General features: G+C 32.1%; 2 protein-coding genes across 2 annotated transcripts in view; one reads left to right on the forward strand and one right to left on the reverse strand.

Annotated features, from left to right (window-relative positions):
- The window catches only part of LOC129913734 (transcription elongation factor S-II), a 409,451-nt gene that overhangs the window by 235,451 nt on the left and 151,211 nt on the right, over positions 1 to 22,789 (forward strand). The window lies entirely within an intron of this gene.
- The window catches only part of LOC129913720 (mucin-2), a 33,994-nt gene continuing 20,427 nt past the window's right edge, over positions 9,223 to 22,789 (reverse strand). Inside the window, exons 2-5 of the mRNA XM_055992528.1 lie at positions 12,225 to 12,549; positions 11,926 to 12,163; positions 11,710 to 11,872; positions 9,223 to 11,648 (exon numbers count right to left, since the gene is read on the reverse strand). Of these exons, the coding sequence (XP_055848503.1) occupies positions 9,393 to 11,648; positions 11,710 to 11,872; positions 11,926 to 12,163; positions 12,225 to 12,549 (2,982 nt within the window). The 3' untranslated portion in view covers positions 9,223 to 9,392. The remainder of the gene's footprint in view (positions 11,649 to 11,709; positions 11,873 to 11,925; positions 12,164 to 12,224; positions 12,550 to 22,789) is intronic.

Genomic DNA, 22,789 nt, shown 5'->3' on the forward strand with positions numbered 1-22,789 from the left:
TTTATTGTCTCTGTTAATCTTATTTAAGTCCTGAAACAGATTCAATTCAAGAAATTAATATGATTGAATTGCTTTCTGGGGCTATAAATTGTATATCCTTTTTGTTCTCATTTAGTGTTAGAGAGAGAGAGAAGAAGAAAAAGCACATTGAATTGTAATGACATCCAGGAAATATTCTATATCCAAGCGGTTAATGAGAAGATAAAACTAGAAATCCTTCCTTGATGCGACTGTCCTTTGAATATTAATTAGAAACAGAAGGTCCTTTACTGGCTTGAAGGAAGAAAAAAAAAATAAACAAAAACAAAACCTTCCTCCATCTTTTACTTTTCAAGAGTTTTGTGTGGCGTGGAGAAGTTTTTTTTTTTCTATTTGAAATTAAAAAGAAGAACTTCTTAGAAAATTCACTTAGAATAATCATGGCAACTATCTTCGTTGGCGGTAAAACATTTATTTAAATATTCGTGAATGGTAGAATTACTCTCGCGTAGAGGTAGGTATCTCGTTCTCTTTTCTATAAGTTTTTCAAGAACAAAACAGATTCTCAGGATGTAATAGGAGAACGCACGCTTGTCTGCATTTGAATGTATAATTAAGTTGGCAATGCAATGTGAACCCTTGCACTGCGATGAAATAAGTCATGATGGTGGTTTTTTTTTCTTTTTATTTTTCAGTTTATTTTGAAGAAAAAGGATAGAGTCCTTGTTGTTGCGTTTCAAAGAAATTCTGCTGGCCATTTAATTACTTCATGAAATGAGATAGTTGAATTTGAATTGAAATTAATTTGTGTTCTAGGGAAAATATTTAGCTACCAGGAATTTCAATCTGAATATGACTCAAGGATCAAAGACGGAATATTTTGATACCCAGTAAAATTTTAAGGGGTAACCTTGATTTTCTTGCATAAATAGAGGTATTTTAGTTTTAATTAACAAAAATTTCAATTTTACAGATCAAAACTGAAAGATTTAAAATTTTTTTTTATTATTTAAATTTAAGACCTCTAATTCAACCTCAAAGCTTATGCAATTGATATTGAATTTTTTAATAAAGACATACGAAACGAAGAAATTTAGATAGAGGAGGAAAAGATTGAGTCAAAAATAAAATTAATGCATTTTTAATTTCCTGGTGGATTCTAGTAATTTTGAGACCCCAATTTGGATAAAATCTAAACCAAATTAATGTTTTGAACACAAAAAGATTTTTACACAACAAATTTCTTAAACAATTTTAAACTACAAAACAATTCAATTAACATAGATTTAAAATGTAGAGTTTGGGACCTCAAATTTTATTAATTCCTAAAAGCTTATTTCAGTTTAGTTAAAATACAGAAAAAAAAAAGTATGCTTGGAACTTATGATAAAAAATCAAAATTGGGGAGAATTGCATCTCTTCTTCTTGTTTTGTTGAATAATTTGAATTTACCATATTTTTAGACCCTAAAATGTTGAGACCCACTTGGAAAATAACAACATTTAGAGTTTTTTTTATGGAGAATAAACGAAACATAGAAATATTACACGAATTTCAGATGGAAGATGCAAAGATGAAGAAACTTGAAGTTTAAGACCCTACATAAAATCAAACTGAATAACTTAGACGAGGTACATGATTCGCTTAGAGAATGAACGTGAATGGAATTGCTTTGAAACATTTTTCAAGTGTAATTTAGAATTTCAATGTTTATGATAGCAAGGTTCCAAATTTTAAGACCCACAATTTTTTTCTTGATATTTCCTTAAAACTCCTAATATTTTCTTTGAAATAATTTTCTTTTATAAAATTCATTACAATGTTCAATCCACCCTGACTCCTTTGCGTGCTGAGCCTATCCTTCCATAATCCTCTGAGACACCAAAACCACAATTACCCTATATAAAGTTCCTCCACACTGTCTCATTCTTAAACGACTCTACATTTTCAACATCTTTTAACAGATTTTTCTCAACCAAAAAAAAAAAAAAATTACTGTCACATCCCTGTCAGACCTTTTACACTTTCACGTCTTACACACACAACACACAACAATACAAACCATGAAACGAAAAAGGCTCAGTCGAATTAATCCTTGCCGCATAAATTTCAATTCCTTGGCATTTCACTTCCGTATTCTTTTGCGCTGCTTTTGTGCTTTCATCTTATTCCTTGCGCGTTCATGTTAATTACGGTGTGCAGCAGTACCAGCAACGACAACAATAGACAAAACAGTAAGACTCAAGAAGTCGCAGTACAAAATTGTTCCTTTTTTTTTGAGAAAGGACATCGCTAAGTAAACATTTACAATCACAAATGAATCTTCCCCCTGCCTTCATCTCTGCTCAAACCCGTAGAATGTCAAAAGAAAGAAGCAAAAAAAATGTATAAAACCAAGAGCAAGTAAAAGACATGGGGCATAAGAAAAATGCACACACCAAACCATCCGCGAAAAAGGATATGTTATGTGAGCTTCCGCTTTTATGTCGTCGTCATCGTAGTGTGTTGGTTGAAGGGGCTAAGATAAAGTTAATTAGACGACACAACCTTATGCGCCAGCCATTTTGAAAAACAGCGCGATGCCACAAGGAAACACAGAGGACAAGCTGCTCTTAGCTAATAGTTTTACCGTTTGTTCCTGTTCCCTGGGCACATCCCCACATAGAGTGTCGGTGTCATATGCTAGGTTAGTCGCAAAGTCTTGGGGGAGGGGAGGGGGGAGGTCCTGATGCGCATACAACTCTTCTTTCCAAGCAGTGCAGTGCAGTGGGAATTTTTCTAATGTCGACCTCATTAAAACTTGCAACATCCTTAAATTCTTCATTTGTGTTTGTTGTCGTTGTTTTTCGTTTTCTTTATTTTTGTGTCTTCCTTCTTGCATGTCCCTGTGGCTTCATTATATCCCGGATAGTACTTGAATAAAAAAAAAAAACGAAAAAATAAAAATTAAAGAGATGAAAAATAAAGGACGAACACAGAGTTTTCGAGAAAAGGATTAATTTCGAGGACTTCGTTTGGAAAATGTAGAAGCGTTGTAATAGAAACCATTTCGTAAGTCGTCTTACACCAAACAATATCGTGAGAGAGAATGGAGACACAATTTTACAATGCGGTTAATAGTGTAGTTGCTTCCTGGAAAGAAACTACTCCTTTTTCTCTCAATCGTCAAGTTTATCCCTGACGTCATTTTTACAACTCCATAATTAAATTTCATTTTATTATGTGTCTTGAACTAAAGTTTTCCAACTCTTTTTCTTGTTTTTTTTTTTTTTTTTTTTTTTTTTCTTTTATAGTAGTTCTAGTCTAGAGGGTCACGTACTTTTAAGAGCATCATCATCCGGGAAAAAAGGACATTCTCTATTTTTGTTCTTGGCTCTCTTGGGGGCGCCATTAACCGCACCGCCAACCAGAAACGAACCGAAGGTAACAAGTTGTTTATTTTCAACCATGTCGTTGTCGATGATTGAATCTTGAATGTAACGACCTTTTCGTTTCACTCTCTGCGTGTCTTTATTGTGGCTTCCCCAATGGGACATCATTAAAATCATTATAATGATCATCAATTGCTTTTCTTGTAAAAAAGGGATAGTGACCATCAGCCCCAAGTTGTCAATGGAAGGTTGAATTTACAAAGTTTAACAAAAAAAAAAATCCTTGCAAAAAACGGAAGAAAAATTACATTGTTTGCAGCTTCTAACGACACTTTGTTTAACATTTAAAAAACAAAAAAATACTAAACCAAGAACCCGAAATTTCAGAATCCCCAAATTTTGATAACTCAAAATCTTCAAATCTAAGAAAAAAACAAATTTTGAAACAAACAATTTCCAAATCATAAATCAAGAAAACCCAAAATATATAGAATACCTAAAATATAGAATACCCAAAATATAGAATACCCATAAATCCATTACCTCAAAAATGTAGAAAATCGATTCTGCTAGGATCTAAAAATCCATACTACTCAAAATAGAGAAAAGCTAAAATACTACAATAAAAAAACGATTCTAAAATCCAAAATTACCCAAAATCCTAAAAAATGCAAGGACTTGCACAGAATTTCTAATCCTAAAAAACCCAAAATAAAAAAAAAAAAAAACCAAAAATCCAATACCCTACAAAAAATGTAGAATACAGTTTTCGCAAGGATTTTGAACACGATCTTAAAATCAATAAAACCCCAAATACAGAAAACCTTAAATGCTACAAACCTAAAGTCTTGTAAACTTAGGAGCTATAGAAAAAAACTTGTAAAACCCCAAATTTAGAACAGAATTTCAAAATTTATCAACCCTAAAATTAAAAAGATAGAAAATATCGAAAATTCCAAATTTTGGAAGCCAAAAACCTAATTTAAAAACAAATTTTGAAAAAAAAACCTTATTTTTAATGAAGAAATCAAGAAATTGTATCAAGTAATCCCAAAATTATAACAAAACCCTTAAATCCAATATCCTAAAAATTGGACTTGAACAGAAATCCAAGTTCTATACACCCCAAATTCAGAAAAAAAAACTCAAAATCCTGAAAATTTAGAAAATCGTTTTGCAAGAATTTGAAGGCGATTCCAAAATGCAAGATAAATGAAAATGGGAAAACCCTAAAATCCAAATACAAAAGATAATAATTTGCAAGAAAATCTGAGAAGAAGATTCTAAATTCCAAATGATTCTAAAATCCATGAACCCTAGTAGAATCATCCACCCTAAGTTTAGAAAATTTAAAAATACAAAATCACAAGTTGGAAATGCAAAACCCAAAATCTGAAATTACCCAAAACTCCACGGTGATTTCTACTTTTGAGATTATTGAAGTGGGTTTTGTCTTTAGATTTCTATTTGAGTCCCCTAATTTTTCGAATTTCACTTTCGGGATCGAGGTTATCAATTTTTTTGGAATAATGGGTATGAATATTTTGGATTTTTGTTTAATTTTTTTATATTTTATTGGTCTTTGAATTGATTTTGAGTTAACCTATGGATTTTGGGTCTCTAAAAGTTTATTTTTGAAATCCTTATAATGTAATAGTTTATTGTATAGGTAACTAATAAATCCCACCAGCTGAGTTCTTTTATCAAGTTTAAAGCTTTTTATACCTACAGGGAAGATTATTGTCTCCCAAGTTTAATTGTTTACGTTTAAAGAAAAATGATTAATTGCATTAAGCTGAGTGAATTTTTAAGATTTCTCCCGCCACGATTTAGAGCTTTCCTTTTTTTCAATGACACTTAAACCATAATAAGAAATATCTTCTCACAACGTATTTTATGTATTTTTTTTATTTTTGTCTGCTGTCAAGGAGCTCGATATATATAAACCTATCAATTTATATTAATGTTTGTATGAAACCCTCAGCTAGCAATCATTTGTCTTTCATAATCTACCACACTTAACCTCTCTCTCTGCTACTCCCCCCCCCCCCTTTTCCCACCACCACCTTTCGCCTTTAACATTTTACGTTCAAAATATCATTTCCTTTTCCTTATCCTTGGAGCTTATCTCAAAAGAGAAAGCAACACAATCCTCGACAGACACATCATACTCACACACATAGAAACAGTCACAAACGCACATATACAATTATTTTATATTTTATTTTATTAAGCCCGATTGGATGTCAAACTCATTAGTATTCTCTAATTTCAGGCTTGAGGCTTTATTAGGCTGGAAAGATTTAGCATCACTGAACCATAGCAACCTGAGACCAATCCAGCCAACCCAGTCAGTCAGTCAGTCAGTCAGTTTTGTGAGACAGCCACTCAGATTGCTATAAATATCGAGGACATCCATCCCCCTGCTATGACATATGAATGCGTACAAATAAATATATGTATGAAAGGAGGAAGGTTAGGTAAAGGAAAGGTGTCTCTTGGTGATAGCGATGCCTGCGTATATACCATTCCCATGGAGGGATATTATGTGACTTCCCCTTGATGATGCCTGTATTTGCAATTCATTGCGTTTCTTTGATTTATTTATATGTGTCTTTCTGTCTGTCTTTGTATTTTTTATATGTTTTTTTTTATACTTTTAATAATGCCACGACTAATTATTATTTTTATGTTGCAATGATTAAAGGAACATAGGTGAAGAAGCTGGCAAATGATTTGCTAACAAAAGCAAGCTTTAAAACGCATTTTATATGTCCTTCACGCATTGAAATATATTAAAAAGCATTTTTTTTTTTTCTAGATAAGCAAACAATAAAATACACAATTGAGCTACAAATATTAGAATGATGAGTTGGACATTTACGCTATCATTGCTGTGAATCAATTTTAGCATACTTCAAAGCAGGGTTGTAAAAAATCAATTACAAATTTTTTAAAAAATTTGCAAATCTGTACAAAAAATTTGCATTAAAAAAAATATTTATTGCAACTGAAAAATATTTGTATTAAAAAAAAATTTATTACAACTAAAATTTATTGCAAATGAATAAAATTTGCATTGAAAATAAAATTTTTACTACATATAAAATATTTTGCATTGAAAAAAATTTTATTGCAAATAAAAAATTTTCTGATTTGAAAAAAAAAAATCAAAGCAAAGTATGTACATTAAATATTTTTTTACAATTACTCGTCGAATTTCTTAAAAATTTGACTTCATGACCTTATATTATCTTCAACCTTATAGTTGAAAAAGTTTATGTTTGGTCAAATAGCCAAAATTGTAAGAAATTCGACGAGTATTAAACAAGAATATTTAATGCGCACATTTTGCATTGATTTTTTTTTTTTCAATTCAAAAATCTTTTTATTTGCACTAAAGTTTTTTTCTTCAATGCAAAATATTTTTATTTGCAATAAAAATTTTATTTTCAAATATTTTTCAGTCTCAATTAATAATTTTTTATTCAATGCAAATTTTTTTTATTTGCAATAAATTTATTTTTTTACAACCCTGCTTTAAAGTTTGTGCTTAATTTTTTTTTCTGAAAATCACACAAAAAAAATTTGTTGGTCACTGGGGTGTATACGTATTTTTTTTTTTTTTTTTTTTTGAAATTAGTTTTTTCACAAAACACCCCCTAAATTAAAATTTTGGAGTGGCAGACTTACATGTTTGTTAACACTATTAATAGACTTCCTTGTAATACTAAAATATATCGATTACTTCTCGCGCCAGCTTTCGGTCTATAGGTACCATAAAGAAAAAAATATAATACCTATAAAGAATAAATAAGACTTTTTATGATTTCAGGCTTCCAGTAAAAATCAAGTTCATTTTCTTTTCTCTGTAAGTAAAACTTTCATTCAAATCCTCTAATACCCTAAAACAAGAAAGTGGCATTAAAAGAAAAATTTTTAAAATAAAAAATACCAGGAAGAAGCGAAACATAAATCCAAACAAACTTTGAAGGATTTATTGTCCTTTAATTTGCTTTGTCTACATCGATTAATGGGGAGCGATAGCAAAAGCAAAAGCAAACAACTATGACGACGACATAACAAAACGACAAAGCAAACGCTTCAAATGGAAAGAAGAAACAAAACGAATAACGACCACCAGCCAACGACGATGGCTACAACGAAGACGATAACAACAAATACAACAGAGTGAACACAATATAACTAAAGAAGAGGGGGACGAATGAATGAATACTCTATAAGTACATAATATAAAAAAAAAAAAAAAAAACTAAGCTGGAACTTGAAGACCTTTGATGGCTGATCAGAGATCTAAGAGAGCCATTTTCTTTTACATAAAAGACCCTTCAAAGGACCAAAGCATAAAATCGTATACAAAATTAAACAAAAAATTAAAAAAAAAAAAAAATGTCCTTCTCCGCGAAGCACCCTTCAAGTTCAAGTAATTTAAATGCAAATTTGATTCCCTATTGTTTTTATATGTACGTTTAAAACCGTTCAATGTAAAAGATACTCTGAAAACAATAATATAATTGCCTTTAACTGGTTTGGGGTGAAGAAGCTCTGGGGGAAGACCGTGAAAATCAAATCACAACCAAATCCCCACAAAATGGAGGTGGGTTGTATTTTTTTTTTTTTTTTTATTTTGTCCAGAAAATACAAAATTCCTTCCACGCAGAATGAAGTGGAAGTCCACCACGAACACGAATACAAAAACGTTTTTTTTTTGTCTGTCATTTGTGGCAATCATTTTTTTTTTTTTTTATTGTAACAAAATTCTCTTGTCGTCGACAAAGTATAATATCCTTGCTAAAAGAGGCTCATTACATAAGAATATCGGCCGGCCTCTCGGAAGCGACTGCGAAGGCGAGCACAGATGTCTAGTGACAGGAAATACGTTAGGGGAATCGTTTATTTATTTTTCAGCTCTGGTGTGGAGAATGTATTTTATTTTTATTTTTCGGTTTTTTTCGTTTTTTTTTTTTTTTTTTCTCAGAAGAAGGAGAGAAAAATGTCCTGGAAGACCGCAGGCCATTAAAGCATTTTACCCAGTTGTTAAATTTGTAAGCTATAAATACTTTATGGTGGAAGTAAGATGAAGCTTGAGCCTAAGGGTTGCTAAAAAAAATTTTGTATAAGTGGTTTTGAGGTTATTGTAGAATTTTATCTGATTTTTCTGCGATTATACAAATGTAAAAAAAAATATAAAACATACAAAATTTTTGAACTGCAAATAACTTAGCAACCAGAACTCAGAAATTTTAACATACAATCACAATACATAATATAAATTTTTAATTTTTGTACCTAAATGCATTGGCTTGTTTACTGTGAATAAGACTTTAAAAAAAAAAAAATCTTGACAGCCGCACCACAGCTGCACCACCACCGTTTGGCGAAAAATTTTGGCGCACCACCGCCGCACCATGACTGCATCACGAGTGCACCACGTCTGCACCATTTCATTTTGTATGAAAAAAAAACCACTGACGAGAACCGTACTTTTCATTCAAAATAAAATGGTGCAGACATGGTGCGGCGGTTTAGAAGTTTTTAAAATGGTGCGGACGTGGTGCAGCGGTGGTGCAGCGGTGGTGCAGTGGTCAAAAAGTGGTGCGGACTTGGTGCATCGGTCGGTGGTGCGACGGAATTCACTTTTTTTTTTATTTTTTTCTTAAATGGGTACCCCAACTAACCGAACAATAAAAAATTCTTAATTCCATATTTTCTATTTATTTATTTAAAAAATTAAAATCATCTCCTAATCTTATCTACGATTATTCTCTTAAATTAAAAAAAAAATAAACATTTTTTCTTATAACAATTCCTAAATTAACCAAAAAATTAAAATATTTATGTGTTATCTGATTTTAATGCTCTTAATTTCAATCTTAATTTTTAAACTATTTTGTCCCAAGTCGATCCAAGGTTAATAAAAAAAACTTATAAAATAGTCCCAAAACCTCGGAACAAAATGGACAAAAGTTTCATGTGTCTCACAAAATTTTAGATACCTACTAAACTATAATTTCTCTTCCCTTAAACAGTTACATGTATACCACTTTTAACTACCGCCTCTGATGGTGTTGTAAATCGTCGACCCTCAGCCTGTGAATCTATCAACGGTCGAAATGTTCGAATTCCAGAGTTCGATCGAACCGGCAGAAGTGTTACAAGTTTGGGAAGTTCTGTTGTACTGGCCGCTGATAGAAGTGGAACTTGAGAGGATTTTAACATTTCTTCGTACTTATTTGGGTCTATTACTTCGACTTCAGCTTCACCTTCATTGACATCAGGAAGTATTGGATTCAAAGGTCTAAAAGTCGGTACAATTGCTTCTTTCATTTGAACTTGAGAATACTCGATGTAAGCTGGTGTTGTCGTAGTCGAAATCATAGTCGTAGTCGGCATTGTTGGTGTAGTTGTTGTAGTTGTGGGCATCATAGTCGTGGTGATGAGTTTTATTTTCGTTTCGTTCCTCTGAGAAATCTTCAACTTATTATGAGAAAATGGTGGAATTTTCGTTGGCATGCTATGGGTGATTCCTAATTTCGAAGCAAGGGTGTCGAAAATCAGTGAAATATCTTGAATATTTGTAGCATTGTTAATTCGAGTTTTGATATCGTTTAGAGTGAAATTTTCAGCTTTTTCAACATCTTCAGAGACCCAAGCTTGTAGGGTCTTATTGAAGACTCTTCTCATGGATCCAGTGTGGCCATAAGTATTTGGAGAACTGCCATTTACAAATTCCCATTTCGACTGACTTGGAAAGAGTACCGAATCATCCATTGTTCCGGAAGGTTTCGACGATGGTCTTGATGGGCGAATTCGATTTCGTTTCGTTCCAGGTGATTTTGTTGTTGTTGTACTTGTTGTTGAAGATGGAGAAGATTCGGCCGAAGTAGTTGTGCTACCTCGATTTCTTTGTAATATGATTTCTTTGAGATTCATGAAATTCGGCTTCTCTTCGGAATCAGGTTCAATACGAGACTCCAGTTTCAATTCTACCAAATCAGTCGTGTTCTTCTCATCGTCATCGGGAAGATTAAGCAAGTCCATTAAGAATTCACCAATTTGGTGAGTTATTTCCGAGTCCTTCGAACTATTTTTCGGTTTGATCGAACTTGTTGGAACCGAGGTTGTTGTTGAAGTTGAAGATGTTGTTGAAGCTGTGGTTGATGTAGAAGTTGATATTGTTGTTGAAGACTCATTATCATGTTTCTTCACAATAACTCCACCTCCTAAATGTTCAAACTTCTCATCACCAGCTTCAATAGCAAACGGAATTTTACCATTTGTTCCAAGAGTTGGATTCAGAGGTTTGAAGGCTGGTATTACAACATCGTCTATCAATGGATTTGGCAATGGATGAGGCTTAACATGAGCTGAACCTAGAGGCTCAATTCCATCAATACCTGGCATAAAAACTGGTCCGCTATATCCATGGTAATAAACCAAGTCTTGAGCATTAGTATCTTCACGGTTTTCGGGCTTATTGAAGTTCGGCTTACTGAAGAAACCCGATGGATAAGGGTCATACGAAGCTGGAGCTTGAATCATTGGCGGAGGTCTGACCGGTTCATATGGAGTCGTGATACTTATGATGGTTTCAGTTTGGGTAGCAAGAGGCTCAAATATCTCAGAACCTGGACCTCGGATTGGTCTCCAAGGTTGAGTGTCAAGAACTGGTTGCGAAGTGAATAAGCTTGCATCGAGTTTTGGAACTTCTATAGTTGTTGTCGGAGGACTGTTAGTTTGGGAATAAGTTGGAGGAGGTGGAGTTGTTGTAGTTGTTGTCGTTGTTGTTGTGGATGGAGTTGTTGATGTTGTTGTTGTTGTTGTTGTTGGTTCCGGAGTTGTGGTTGTAGTTGTTGTTGTCGTCGAAGTTGTAGTCGTGGTTTTTGTTGAAGTCGATTTCGTGCTCGTTGTTGTTGTTGGATCTTCAGCTCTTGTTGTCTTTGCTGAGACTTTTTCCACTGAAGGTTTCTTAGGCTTCACCCTTAATGGAAACGGAGTCACTGATTTCGGTGTATTGCTGTAAGCCTTAGTTGGAGAAGCTTTCTTCTGTGTGATATCAGCATCGGTTTTTGTGATTTCAAAAGAACCTTCAAACGATCCCTGGATAACTGGGGCATTTTCGACATCAACATCAGGCTCATCATCTGCACTATGTGGCTTGGAGAGTTTGGTTTTTGGAGAAGAATTTGGTAGAGTTTTCAAAGTTGGTTTCTCCAAGAAACCACCTTTCTTTAAAAGCCTCTTCTCCAACTGTGTTTGACTTGTTGGAGTCATTTGCTGAAAGAAAAAGAAGATACAGTTTAGTCATTGAGCAAGAAATGATTTGAAGAAGACTTACCGTATCCCTTGAGAGTGATGCAGACTTGACAAGTTGTTCGTCAAGTATTCTCTTCACTTCGACAGATTCCGGATCAATTCTCAAAGATCGATAGAGAGACTTCAGAGCAGTTGTTTCCAAAAATAGAGACTCTTTTATATATTCTTCGACACTATGGATGTTTCTAGAGAAAGAAGTTTTGTAGAAAAATCGTCAAAAGTTTGACTATCAACTTACTGTGGTAACTTCCTCACATCAAGATAAGTCCTAAAGCTGACTTTTATCAACGGTCCATCACCAAATCCAGCAACATCAACTCGTATCGGCTGAAGAGCATTATCTGTCAAACTCCTTTCGACAAATCGTTTATAATATTCAACTTTCTGCTTATAAGTTGTTGTATGATTGTATTTGAGGCCCGTTGTGAATAGATCTCCTTTCGCGATACGAAATGATCCTTCAAATCCAATAACAGCTAAGAAAATAAGAACTTGTTCAATATCAGAACTCTCAAAAGTTTTAACAGTCGAACTTACTATCTTCCATATTGGACTTTATCGAACTAAAATAAAAGGCTAATCCTGCAATTGATATTACCGCTAACAAAACTATAAATGCTGCTGTCGATAGAATTATCGAAAAAGACTTAGTTTTTGTATGTGGATGGTGTGGTTTTGCTGAGAAAGTTGATGGAGCTATATTTCTGCCATCTCTCCACATGCCCCATGTGCTGTAAGCATTTCCTCCATATTGACTACCCAGACTGTGTTCATTTGTGAATGAAGGCTGCTTGTTCATGTGATAGTAGGCACCAAGAGTCGAACGTCTTCCGAGGGTATTTTGATAGGAATAATCGTTTGTCTGAAAGAAAAAAGGAATAAAACATTAATGTAAGTCGCCTATCAAAAGGTAATAGGTATTTGGTAAATTTTGAAACATCGTTTCAAAGGATTGCTAATCACATCGTTATTATTTGTAGAACAAGTGAGTGTGAATTATAGATAGGAAAAAAAAATTACCACAATCTCAGTCAAGTCGAAAATGTAGAGCTCTTTGTAGCCTTCGATTGTTTACACTGGTACAAAAAATATTTAAATTTTAGTAGGTATTTTCTTTAGCAATTTATAATTCACAGTCAGTTTTGCAAAAAAAAAAAATAATTTAAAACAAATAATCGATAAATCATACTTCTTCTTTTTCTTGTATAACCTTCAATTTCATCACTGATAAAGTAATTTTAATATTTTTTTTCTAGCTAATTTATAATTCACAGTCACTTTTGCTAAGCAAATATTTACAGAAATAATCGAAAGTCATACTTCTTCTTACTTCTCTGTGTACCAGAAGACTTCATTATTAATAAAGCACATATTAAAATATATATATTTTTCTAGCATTTTATAATTCACAGTCACTTTTGGCCAAAACCTAATGTACAGAAATAATCGATTAAAAAGAGAATAAAAGATTCTTACATCATTGATGGAAGGTGAAAGGCGTAATCAGTTTACTATGCCATAATTATAGAATCGATATGATATACAGTTGACCTTTTTCGAAAATTGAAAATCCAACTTCTGATCCATTGTAAAAAAAAATTCAAATTCTTAGAAAACTTCAAAACTTCCTTTATCCAGAAACAAAAAAAAAATTCACAAAAAAAAACTTTCAGTAATTAATCAAATCTTAAACTTTTGTATGCCCCATTTTCAAGTTTACCCACAACAATGACAAGCCCCTCAATGCAGCTTAAGAAATTATTTTCTCTATTTTTTTTTTTTTTCTTATTTTCTTTTGTTCAAAATTTATATAGACCAGTGCCGATGCCTTCAAAAACATTAAAAAGTACAAAAAAATCATAGTAGGATGAAACCCATTGGAAAAGGAGGGGAATATGATAAGAATGAAAGGAAAAATAAATTACGGGCGAGCCGAGTTCGGGAAGTGGGTGGGTTGAATTTTTAATGGTAAAAAATGGTATATCTTGATTTCCGGCAAAACTACAAATCTTATAGAATAAAGTTGTATGGCAAAGTTGTAGGTAATAAAAAGATCTACAACTTTTGTATCAACATTTTGTTCACATAACCTCAAAATTTATGTGAAAAATTAAAAAAACCGAGTTTTTGGTTTTTTATTTTTATCTTTTTCAAAAACAAAAATTTTTCTACGAAATTTGGTGAAAACTTACCTTATTATGTTCCAAATACACAGTAATTTATTTGATTTAAAATATTAATTTGTTCACCTTATTTTGACTTAATACCAAAAAAACACCCTAATTTTCAATCGAAAAATCACGTGTCAAAATATCAGCTTTTTTCAAAAAGTCGGTGGGCATTTCGTTCGTTAAAATGTTTTTTTTCTGATGGTGTAAAAAAAATTTTACATTAGTATACTATAGAACATGTTTTAGTAAAATTCAAAAAATGAAAAAAGCTTGAATTCGAAAAAAAAATTTTATCATTGTTTACAATTTTGGCCTATTTATTCAAATTTACACTTTAATTACTCAAAAAACGTAAGATTAATCAATGTTACATGAAATCTTATGTTTTTTGAGTAATTAAAGTGTAAATTTGAATAAATAGGCCAAAATTGTAAACAATGATAAAAATTTTTTTTGAATTCAAGCTTTTTTCATTTTTTCAATTTTACTAGAACATGTTCTATAGTATACTAATGTAAATTTTTTTTACACCATCAGAAAATAGACATTTTAACGAACGAAATGCCCACCGACTTTTTGAAAAAAACTGATATTTTGACACGTGAATTTTCGATTGAAAATTAGGGTGTTTTTTTGGTATTAAGTCAAAATAAGGTGAACAAATTAATATTTTAAATCAAATAAATTACAGTGTATTCGAGACATAACAAGGTAAGTTTTCACCAAATTTCGTAGAAAATTTTTTGTTTTTGAAAAAGATAAAAATAAAAAACCAAAAACTCGGTTTTTTGAATTTTTCACATAAATTTTGAGGTTATGTGAAAAAATTGTTGATACAAAAGTTGTAGATCTTTTTATTACCTACAACTTTGCGATACAACTTTTTTCTATAGGATTTGTAGTTTTTCCGGAAATCGAGATATACCATTTTTTACCATTAAAAACTCAACCCACCCGCTTCCCGAACTCGGCTCACCCGTAATTTATTTTTCCTTTAATTTTCATTATATTCACCTCCTTTTCCAATGGGTTTCATTCTACTATGATTTTTTTTGGTTTCAAAAATTATCGACCCTGGTCTAATAAGCAGCTTAGTTAAATAAAGCGGAACCTCTCCACTTGTATACATTTAATCATTTAAAAAGCCCACTTTTTCTTGCACCACAAAAACCCCCAAAAATCTCTCTAAATAAAAAACAACAACTTTTCAAGTCTTTCAGCAGAACTTTTTACCAACTGAAACTTTAATTTAATAAATAAAATAACAAAAAAAAAAAATACTACGCCTCTTTCAAACCAACACAGGAAGCAAAAAAAAAAATATAGAAAAAAAATACATAATAATAAAACTCTCATCATAACATAATTGAATTTTAAAAGGAACTCCTGGCAACGAATAAAAAACAAAAAACAAAAAAACAAGAAAATCCTGATGGAAATGAAAAGCTTGAGCTTTTCGTCTCAAATTGAATGAGGAAAATATTGAGAAAAAAATATAAAAAAGAAACAGAAAACAGTTTATATAAAAAGCCAACAAAAAAAATTATGAGGAAAAAGCTACACTTAACCTCGCTCTCTAGAACACCGACTCGACTGTCTATACCTTTGCTACCTCTTACCTAGTCATAGTCCTTTGTGTAATTACATTCAGCCATAACCTTTGGAGCGAGCGGCTATGACTTTACCTCCTTCTAGCCGAGAGAAAATAATATTGTTGAAATAGTAAAAAAAAGGACGAAAAAATGGATGAAAAATATAACGCTTCAAATAGGACTCGATGCAGCTTGGAAAAGCTTGACATGCAGTCCAAGCTAAACCAAACCAACTCTCTCTGATGGTCTGGTCTAAGTTGGGTATAGAGAGGATCTAATAACCTTTAATGCACCTGGCCAGACCATCAGAACCTGGTTGGCTGCTAGCACTGACGACGAGCCATCATCATCTACTGATTTGCCACTTCAGGAAAGAAAGTGGCAATTTTCTATTGGAAGTTCTTCTTCTTTCCTATTTTTTTTTTTCCTTTTTTCTTAGTCCTTTTTTTTCTTCCTGTGTGAGCTCTGCAATAATTTAATATTCTCTTAAGTTCTTCACTATCCACTTGAATTCGTGCACACTACTCTCTCTCTCTCTTCCAGTTCTATAGAGCTCCATCTGCAGGACCTTCTTCTTCTCCGGGGCCACTAATGTATTCGCAATAAGTGCTTCTTGCTTAAAAGGAAGGTATCAACTCGTCGCTGCCGCCACCATTACACCCTTTTGAAATGAGGTTAAAAAGGATATATACGAAAATTGGTCTAGGCTAGGTCATGGTTCAGGATACTCCAATCGACTCGTATCGTAGAAGTGAATCTCTTTAAAAACTCATGTTGCACCTGGAATGTCTTTGGTGAATTTCCTCAAAAACTTTTTCTTCTAATTTTTTTTTAATTGAATTACTGGGAAGCTTGTGCTAGGAATATTAAACGAATACTCTATCAACTACATATAGTAGTGTTTTTTTTTTTGGGGGGGGGGGGTTGAATCAGGACGATAAGGATGAAAAAAAAATTACCACCAAACGTGTGAATTGAAAGAAAATCTGCGTCTTGCTTTCATTCTAAAAGAAAGTTTTTTTCGGTTATTTTTTTTTTTCTTTAGTTTGAACTCTTTGATGTGTGTCTTATGGCAAAAAATGTTGAAAAGAATCATTTTTTTTGGGTCTTTTTTTTCTTTTGAGTGGAAAAAAATTTTAAATGTTACTCCCTTTCAGTGGAAAATAAGTTTTTATGGTTTTTAATGTGTCACTTAAAAATTTAATATTACATTTTCGCGATAAAAAGCAATATTGAATTTTATGTACCTATTTAAGTAAGTTTTACCATTGTATAACGTTATTGCCTTCTCACTTCTTGCCTTTTTAAGACTTGTTTAAAGATTCAAACTTTACGGCTAATATTACAGATTAAACCTTAAACCAGTGTTTATCATTCATAAGTTATTCCAACAAAAGCCATGGATTGAACATTTTTTTAATTATTCCTATGGAATTCAAAAAACAGTTATGACTTTTGCCACTAGAGGGCATAATAATCAAATTTTCATGACGTCATATATCCTATAACAAGCGGACAAGCAAGACGGTTCCAAAGATACCTCATTTGTCAAATTGTAGTTTGTAGTTCAGAAGCTGTGATGAAACAGATGAACAAACCTTTTGGCTCTTCCATGATCAGATAAAAAGAATGTGCTTTAGAATTTTCATTTCTTCCAAAAAATGCTAAAAAAAAAGACTTATGCTAAACTTCTAGACTGAGATAATAGTTTCTATATTCTAACTGAAAGAAATAACATAATTGATTGCGCCCATTGAAGACATGATCTCCTCATTAAAAAGAAGATCTACATTGCATAAATCAGTTTGATAAATAATTTATTCAAAAAATAATCTTCTATAACCAAACCACAACATTTTAGTCACGAATAGGTGGATAGATGAAGATTACACAAACAACTTGCATGCAATAAAAATCATCTTGGAACTAAATTTCCATAAGATAATCGAGACAAGTCAAAAGAAAAAACTTGAATGAAAGAAATGAGAATCTAAAGAAGAATTTCTGTGGAAAAGATTTTAGAATTTGACGTCATTAATTATTATTTTTCTTAACAAACGTTCGATGACCTCATATAACTTTGGTTTCAAGTCCCCCTAAAGCCTGGACAGATCCATGAGAGGACTTGTTTCTGATCTGAAATGAAATTAATCATCACACATAAAAAGGGGAGTTTTCTGGCTTTTATAGTCTCTGTCCAGTTTTGTATCTGTGAAGAAGATGAAAAGATTGAAGATCTTGTGGGACTGATGATGATCATCTTGATGGAGTCTTATTACATTGTGATTGTTAAGAGGGACTACATCTTGTTGGTAATTTGTTTGACTATTTTTTTCCTTTGAATTGAATTAGCTGAAGTGAATTTAGTATTCATGATAAAATAATTTTTATGAATAGCTTTTGATAATAATTATTATAATTATAATTTGTCGAATGGATATTCAATTTAAGATTTAAATTCAGCTTGAAAAATTACAACTTTATAGAGGTCCTAAATATGTATATCTCTTGTGTCAAGGTTTTTCTTTTCAAATCGAAATTTGAGGTCCTAAATATGTAACACATTGAAGAATTCTTATTTTTAACCCAAATAAAAGATAAAACATCCTACAGTTTCCAGTTATATTTTTGACTTAAACTGCAGGCTTTTTAAATTTCTAACCAAACATTTTGGGAAAATTTAAGGTCTTAACCAAAATCTTAGCTCAAATATTCTTGAAAAATCTGGAAGATTTGTTTTCTTTTTAAAGGAAACTGATTCTTTAAAAGCACAAATTTAAAAAAAAATTGAAATGATATAGGGTCCTAAAGAAACAAAAATTCAAATTCTTATTTTTATAGAATTTCATAAAATTTTTCCGCCAAACAACGAGCCATTGGTAAAAAAGGTGGATATTTTTCAGTTTACTATTAGAACTTGAGGTCTTAACCACAAATTAACAAATTTTCATGTACCTAAAGATCTTAGTGCTAAATGTTTTTGCAAAATGTTTGAAAAATTTTCTTCACTCAGTTGGAAAATTCTTCCAACCCAGACTCAATATTATTGATTTGAGTACAGTCTAAGGTCCTAAAAGTCAAACTAAGAATTTTGTTTGATCAAATATTGTGCAGAATTATTTGAAAATTTTGTCGCCCTAAATTACTGCGGGGACAAGTCGTACTAGAACAAAAAAAACACTTTGACTAAACCAATTCACTTAAGGTCCTAAAGAAGTATCAGTTTGAGTTTAACTAATGGCTTTATGCTCATGGAATCTGCTAATATTAAGAATAAAATAAGTAAAAAAGTTTTTTTCTATCAAAGACCTCTAAAAATCAACCTTAATGTCCAAAATGATAAATTAAAAATATTTAAATATTTAGACTTAAAAAAAAAAATCTAGCTTTAATCTATCAATTTTGCCATGAGACCACCTTCATCGATAAAATATTGTCCTCGCATCTTCCCGGCAAAACGTTTTCATGTACGAGTATGTTTTCTCATGGTGCGTGTTAATCATTTTTCATCCTTCTCAATGACAACCATTGTGATATTAATTATCCCTATTTAATGTTCCCTTTGCATGGAACCTTAACAACTTTAGTTTGCCTCCTGCCATTGTGCCAAATCGACGACCTATACTCACACACAACAAAAGACACTTAACCATCAATCAATTTTGTGTTTTAATTCTTATCGTTAAATGTTTCATTCCCACGGAATTTTATCCGCTTTAAGCCTTCAAATTCATTATTTGCAAAATATATAAATGCTAACCCAGACCATCAGAACCTAAAACGAACGAAAAATATTTTTATCACGCAAAATTGAATTTTCTTCCCAGATTATGTAAAATTTTCACACGCATCTAGTTACAACCAAAAACCCCTCCAGCAAGCTTCACTAATCGGAATTAATCCACTATACTACCTCTATCCAAGAAAATAATAAAAAAAAAAAAAAAACCAAAAACCATTATTTTGACTTGAGGAAGCGAAGAACAAGTTCTATGTCGTAACGTGTGCCGTCTTAGTATGAATTTTTGTTGGATAGTCTATAAGTGCTTTGCTTAAACGTGGAATACTTTGCTAAAACCTTCAAGACTCAGAGCTCGCACATATCATGCGTGAATAATTAATCATCACGCGAAAACTTCTTCCCCGTCGTCGGGTCTTCCATCACCATCAAGCTCCAAAATTGTAGAATTTTTGTGGTGCTAAAACGGAAGTAGAAAAGTGTTGCATGAACGAAAGAAAATCCACAGTTATTTTTGTGTGTCTTGGCTTGGAGTTGGAGTACAAAGACGTTTAAACGGAAATTCGTCTAAAAACCAACCATGCTTTGTGTCGTCGTGTTGTCATATTGGAAAACTCTCACACTTTTGTAGCCATTGTTGGTTATTCAACCGCAAGTAAACGAGACTTTTTAAGGAGATGGCACACATATCGTTGAGTATAAAAATGGTATCATTTTCCATAAAGGATTTTTGGGGTTTTTAAGAAAATCTGCTGCTGCTTTCAGACTCACATTTATCTAGATTAACGTGCTTTTGACGGAAGATAATTGTTATTGCCACAGTTTTTCGTTTAATTTTTTTTTTTTTTTGAGAAGAAAGAACACAGAAGGTAAGGATAAGTCTCTTTGGGAAGGTATAAACAGTTTTAAGAAATCGGAAAAGTTTTTCGAGTTAAATTTTTTTAGTGTTTACAAAGTTCTCAAGTACCTATCTATTTTACCACAGGAATATTCTTTAACAAAAGGAAAGAAATTGAAAAAAAATAGTAAAGGGATTGTGGTGTATTAAGCCAACGATTAAGATAATTGTTTCGAATATACATTGGGGAGTGATTTTTGGGAAGAAAACAGCGATATTTTATTAGCAAACAAGTTCTAAGTGCTTGCCTTGACAGACGAACACGTCTCTTCTAGAGTGTGGCTAAAAAATCTAGTATCATTGCTCCCAAGAGGAAGATTTAACTAACTAATATCAGTCAGTGACTGAACTTGATTTTTACAAGTTACATTAATCATAAATCAATAAGAAAAAATCTAATTTTGTTGTAATATTGGGTGCATTTATCACTGATTTTTTATGAAATGGTTGTGCATTCCATCACGAAATTGTAAAAATTACAACACCTGTTAAAAAAACCACAACACCTATTGCGTAAACTACAACACTTGTTGCAAAAACTACAAAACCTCTTGAAAAAACTACAACACTTTTGTAAAAACTACAAAATCTGTTGTAAATCCTACAACACCTGTTGCAAAAGTCACAACACCTGTTGTAAAAAGTACAACACCTGTCAAACCCTTCTACAAATATCTTACATGCCTTTGCATTATTTGTTATCGACTTTAAATTTGTTTTGAGGATTTAACCTAAATCAAAAGCATCAGTCTTTCTACGAAACATATACCCTCATTTTAAGTTAATTTTGAAAAATACCCAAATTCTTTCCAAATTGATTATATTTCTTCAAAAATCAAGAATATATATAATTTCTTTGAAATATATTCTTCTGAAAGAAGACCACAACAAATATTATTTCAAATTGCTCTATACCTACCCACATTCCCCAAAACTTACCAATTAATTCTGGCAAAATTATTCAACACCTCTAAGAATACCCCAATAACAATACTACAAGCCAAATTTGAAAACACCTCTAGATTAGTTCATGTTAAGGACAATCTTACAATTATTACTCTCACAAAATTTTCCCTTCAATGAATTATTGGCCCAAATATTTAGAATAAGATGTACCTACTACAAAAAGATTCCCAAATTTAACCCCCAACTATTCCTTCCCAGAATATTACAAATAACACAGTTTCAGTAATTTTTGAACCAATTTGAAGTAGACCCTAAAATTTCCCCCAGAAGTACCCAGTTACATATGTCACTATATAGTGCAACTTAAAAATCACCTTGAATACCCGTTTAATAATTTTTTTTACCCGATTCCTCCAATAACATACCCTAAGTGAGGAATATAGATTCAAACATTTACACAAATATCACATAACTACCTCCAAATAACCATCATCACACGTGAAAAATGATGACCAATACATATGTGCAATTATACTCGTACCGCAAGTTCCTTCTTGATTACTTTGACATTCATTACCCAAAGTGTTTTATGTTAATGTGAAAAAAAAATATATAAAAAAAATTGTCAATATATTTTTATTTTTACTTTTATTTTTATTTGTTGTGGCAAGAGGTTTATTAGCATATTTTGCTAACACGCAATCTTTTGGTTATATTTTGTTTCTCTCAAAAAAAAAAAAAAAATAAGCGTTTCTCCACAAAATTACACCCTGCCTGATATATTTAAAGCATTATTTTTTTTCGATAATCATACAGATACACGTGAAAAATAAAGATGTTTCGTTTTTATATGAGTTTTTTTTTTTTTGTATCTTTTTCTAGCAATGAAAATTATACGGAAAAACAAAAAATGTATTAGAAAAATCGACTAACACGCACACGTACCTAACTTAGAGCTATTCTACTATATCTGAAGGATTCTCTACTTATGATGTCTATTCCTACTCGTAGAGGAAAAAAAAAACTAAACACATTTCAAGAAATTGCATGAAGTTCAAACGTTTATCAAGTTCAAGCAGAACTTGTGAGTGAGAAAATCCAAAGAACTGGCTGGTAAATAGGTATACCAAGAGCTTCATTGGGCTTGAGAAAGAACAATTGACTATCAACCAACATGGCATAGATCGTGAATACCTTCAATATTGCTTTCGGGAATAAACATCTCCTCTTCCACACCATTTACCCGGAATAGGTAAGTATCTTTGTAACCTCCTCCTTATCCTCCTCCACTCTCTCCATTCTAAACCTCAATCACTGGAACTTGTCTATGCTCTATGCTAGGTCTGGCCTTTTATGTTGTATGGGGTCATGCACGATTTTTCCCTTCTTTTTGCACACACACACACAAATCAGAGAATCGGTCAGTGGTTTCAAAGATACTTTTGTAAGACTCTGATTGCACTTTGGGAGCTGAAACTACTCCTAAAACGCTGCTGAACCTTGGATAATTTCCTTTAGGTACTCGAGTAAGAATGATCATTAAACCAAAAAAACAAAAAATATTATTGTCATGCTCTACTTCTATGGTCGTCATTTCTTACAATTCTTATTTGGGAAGAAAAGGTAGGTCCCCGTAGTACAAATATGAGTATCTAAATAGTTTATCTGAGAGTTATGTGTGTGCCTTTTCAGATTTAAATCAGCAAAATCACAGTCTTCTATTTTTAATAGGCTTATATGCAAGTAGGAACATAAGAATGTTTTTCTTTGTTCTTTGACAACTTTTGGTTTTATTT

The sequence above is a fragment of the Episyrphus balteatus genome, chromosome 3, assembly GCF_945859705.1.
Source record: "Episyrphus balteatus chromosome 3, idEpiBalt1.1, whole genome shotgun sequence".
Lineage (NCBI taxonomy): Eukaryota > Metazoa > Arthropoda > Insecta > Diptera > Syrphidae > Episyrphus > Episyrphus balteatus.